Below are 3,585 nucleotides of genomic sequence, written 5' to 3'. Positions count from 1 at the left end.
TACCACATTTTCCGTATCCACTCATCCGATGATGGACATTTGGGCTGGTTCCAACTCTTGGCTATTGTAAAGAGTGCTGCAATGAACATTGGGAAACAGGTATACCTTAGACTTGATGATTTCCATTCCTCTGGGTATATTCCCAGCAGTGGGATAGCTGGGTCTTATGGTAGATCTATCTGCAATTGATTGAGGAACCTCCATACCATTTTCCATAGAGGCTGCACCATTTTGCATTCCCACCAACAATGTGTGAGAGTTCCTTTTTCTCCGCAACCTCGCCAGCATTTATTGTTCAGAGTCTTTTGGATTTTAGCCATGTAGGATGAATATTTAAATGCCTGCTAGATGACTTGATGAAGACGTGGCCATGAATGAAGTGGTTTACATCCTTGCCCTTGTGCCCTTTATTCTATACTGGGGGTGGGAGGAGTAATGTGTAAGGAAATGAGTGAGATGTTGAGAAATTCTGGGGTTGCAGGCACAGAGCATCATGAGGCAGGAAAGGAGTGCTCCAGTGATGGCATGACTGGCTGAAGAGGCAGAAGAGTCACGGGGCTGAAGTGAACAGAAGTTAAAGAGCAGGCACAGCTCTGAGCATGCTAAGTGCATTCGCTCATATTCTCACGATAGCCCCTGAGGGGCACTCATGTTACCGTACATTACAGATGAGGACACCTGCTCAGAGAGGAGGGGTTCTGCCTGAAGGCACATGGCTAGGGAGTTCTTAGGGAGAACTTGAAAGTAAGCATGAAGGCTTTAGACACTCTGTTGTTGACCACTATGCTTGATAGGAAATAATCCCAAAATGGCCTTTGAAGAGAATTCCGAGTGGAGTTCAAAGGAGCCATCTGAATATCTAGGGAAGATCCAGGTGAGGGGGGCACAGCAAGTGCAGAGGCCCTGAGGTAGAGCCAGGCTTTGTGCTCTCCAGGGCTGACGAGGAGTCCTGAGCAGCGGTATAGCAGAGTAAGAGATAAATGAGTCCAGGGGAAAAGAGGCCCAGCTCCTATAGGAACAGGTCAGATATTTAGTATTTGCATTATAAAATCATAACTTTTATCAAGTCTCCGTCTTATTCAACCACCATCCTCATAGCCAAAACATATCATCTCCGTGGTAACAAATATTCAGACCAGTCCTTACTAGATAACTTATGTATCAAAGTGTATCTATGGCTGAGAGAGAATTTAACTATCTTCCCTACTTTTGGAAATTCAAAAGTACTATCACTCCTATTGCTACTGTGTCAAAATGTCTATGAATTTTTGTGACTTGCCAACACTTCTCAACACCCTTTTATAACTGGACATGAAAAAAGCACATGACTGTGCACCCCAGGCAAGAAAGACAGACACAGTGAGGGTGTAGGGAGAAGAAAGTATTGGGAATGCCACACATATTCTTTCAGAAAAACCTGTGTTCCTGTCTTACCAATTATTTGAGAACTTCTTAGTTTCTGTTTCCCTGATACCTGGAAACTCCAGCATTTAGAATTCATAGAGATACAGAAAATATTTAATGTATAAAATGAGAGGACCAGCTGATAAGAGAATAGGAGAAGCCAGGAGAAAGTTGTGTTTCAACAGCTAAGGAAAAAATATTTTGAGAAAAAAAGTGTGATTAACTATGTTCAATGCTGACCAGTTAAGTAAGATAGAATTCATAAAAATACTTGATAAGTTATTGGTGAACATAAAAATCAGCTTTATTAAAGTCATTCAGGAGACAATAGCACAGAACTAGGAACAGCAAAAATAAACAAGAACGGCCAAAATATTTATGGGTGAAATTATGTGTAGCATTTGCTTTAAACTATCTCACAAAAGTGGGTGGGATGTAAATGAAACAGGCTGAATACTGATAGCTATTGAAAATTGGTAATTATTGATGGGCCCATTAATTCATTATACTAGTTCCTCCATATGTTTCAGAAAAGTTCATAATACATTAAATTTAAACACACACACACGTTACATATAAGGAATAATGTGCCTGGGAAAATATCCAGTGAATGGAAGTTGTCATTTTTATCTAACTTCAATCTTTTTCAACTTAAATCTTAACCTGCTTATATGGACTTTCACTGTACAGTATAAGTCAGGTTTCCTACTCTATAGGCAAGATTTGTGCTTTCTTTCAAAATTCATTTCTCTCAGTCATTTCCAATATATTCTTTATATGGACTTTCACTGTACAGTATAAGTAAGATTTCCTACTCTATAGGCAAGATTTGTGCTTTCTTTCAAAATTCATTTCTCTCAGTCATTTCCAAGGAAGAATGAAGGGGAGAAGTAGACATCAGGATGCACAGAGGCAAATCATGTGTACAGTAAATTTTACTGTCTTTTTTTCTAGGCTGGACAAATCTGCATTTGGCCAGGAGGCACACATGCTGCTGGCATCTGTGGAAGAGAAAAATCCTAACCTAACCATTTTACATAAACCTTGGATTAAAGACGAGCACACTACTAAGGGTATGCTTATCCGATGGGATATGCCCTGAAGTAATCTTCTCACAAAAGCTTTTTCTTGGCCACAATGGGAATATCTTCTCCTGACACACCTTGTCCCATAACTGCACATCATGGCCCTGGGAGCTGTGATTTCAGGGATACTCCCTTACAGTGGTCTGGCAATGATTGTGGAATGTGATTCAGTGCATATGTGCTGTTTGTCTTTGCTTCAGACCTCTATTCCTCTCTTTAGAATTCCTATCCTTCCTTGTAGTATTTAGAAGAACACACACTTTAAATGAGTGCTAAACACTTTGGAAAGGATGGCTTTATTTTCTGAATGTTTTGGAATATATGAGCTTGAATTTGAAAGAACCATGATCCTCTGATACTTCTAATTTGGAAGTGATGCGAGGATGTATCTATAGATTATATTGGTATCTCTAGATCTAACAGCCATCCAAACTTTCTATTTCTATTGTCCGGATTTAGATTTGATTCTTTTTGTCTAATAAAAATGCATTTCTAAATCTCTACTTATTCTTTCAATATGTAACTCCAATAGATTTTTTTATTTAGTATTATCTTTTTCAATTGCATCTACACTGTTTAATAGTCTTTTTCAAATATAAGTTAAGCCTAACTGTTATAATTAAATATTCTCTGGTTCTTCATTGTCTCTACAATAAATTATGCATGCCTTACTTGCCTGACATAGAATTTTTATTATAATATTGTTGCTTTAAAATATAAAAGCGAGGTGACACAGAAACTGGATTATATAAGATCAATTATATGGAAATATAATTTCAAATTTCTTTTAAAATGAGGAATTTTACTGCCTGGATTCTTCTGACACTTGGAAAACCTTGATCATCATTACTTAGATTTTAAGAAATTTAAAAAATAGGCACAGTGGCTCAGATGCAGAAATCTGAGGGAGTGTGAAGATATGGGATTATTACTCATGTTGAAAAAGGAAGTGTTTCCAATGTCCATATTCAGGAAAATCCCCAATTGGTGTAATTCAGGTCACACACAAGGCCATCACAGGCATAAAACAAGTCTTCTCATTTTTCAAACTTGGTGTTCAGAATCCAAGCTGTGAAGAGAGTAAGATCATCTCTTG

At 38.1% G+C, this 3,585-nt stretch overlaps 1 protein-coding gene across 1 annotated transcript in view; it reads left to right on the top strand.

Moving 5' to 3' along the window:
• LOC103607883 (NACHT, LRR and PYD domains-containing protein 9-like) overlaps window positions 1-2,506 on the top strand; it is a 49,392-nt gene extending 46,886 nt beyond the window's left edge. Inside the window, 1 exon segment of the mRNA XM_008592345.1 lies at window positions 2,359-2,506. Coding sequence (XP_008590567.1) covers window positions 2,359-2,506 — 148 coding nt within the window.
• The last annotated feature ends 1,079 nt before the right edge of the window (window positions 2,507-3,585 follow it).

The sequence above is a fragment of the Galeopterus variegatus genome, unplaced genomic scaffold (genome assembly GCF_000696425.1).
Source record: "Galeopterus variegatus unplaced genomic scaffold, G_variegatus-3.0.2 Scaffold7804, whole genome shotgun sequence".
Taxonomy (NCBI): domain Eukaryota; kingdom Metazoa; phylum Chordata; class Mammalia; order Dermoptera; family Cynocephalidae; genus Galeopterus; species Galeopterus variegatus.
Note: the sequence above shows the minus strand (reverse complement) of the source record. Positions and strands in the feature narration are given on the sequence as shown.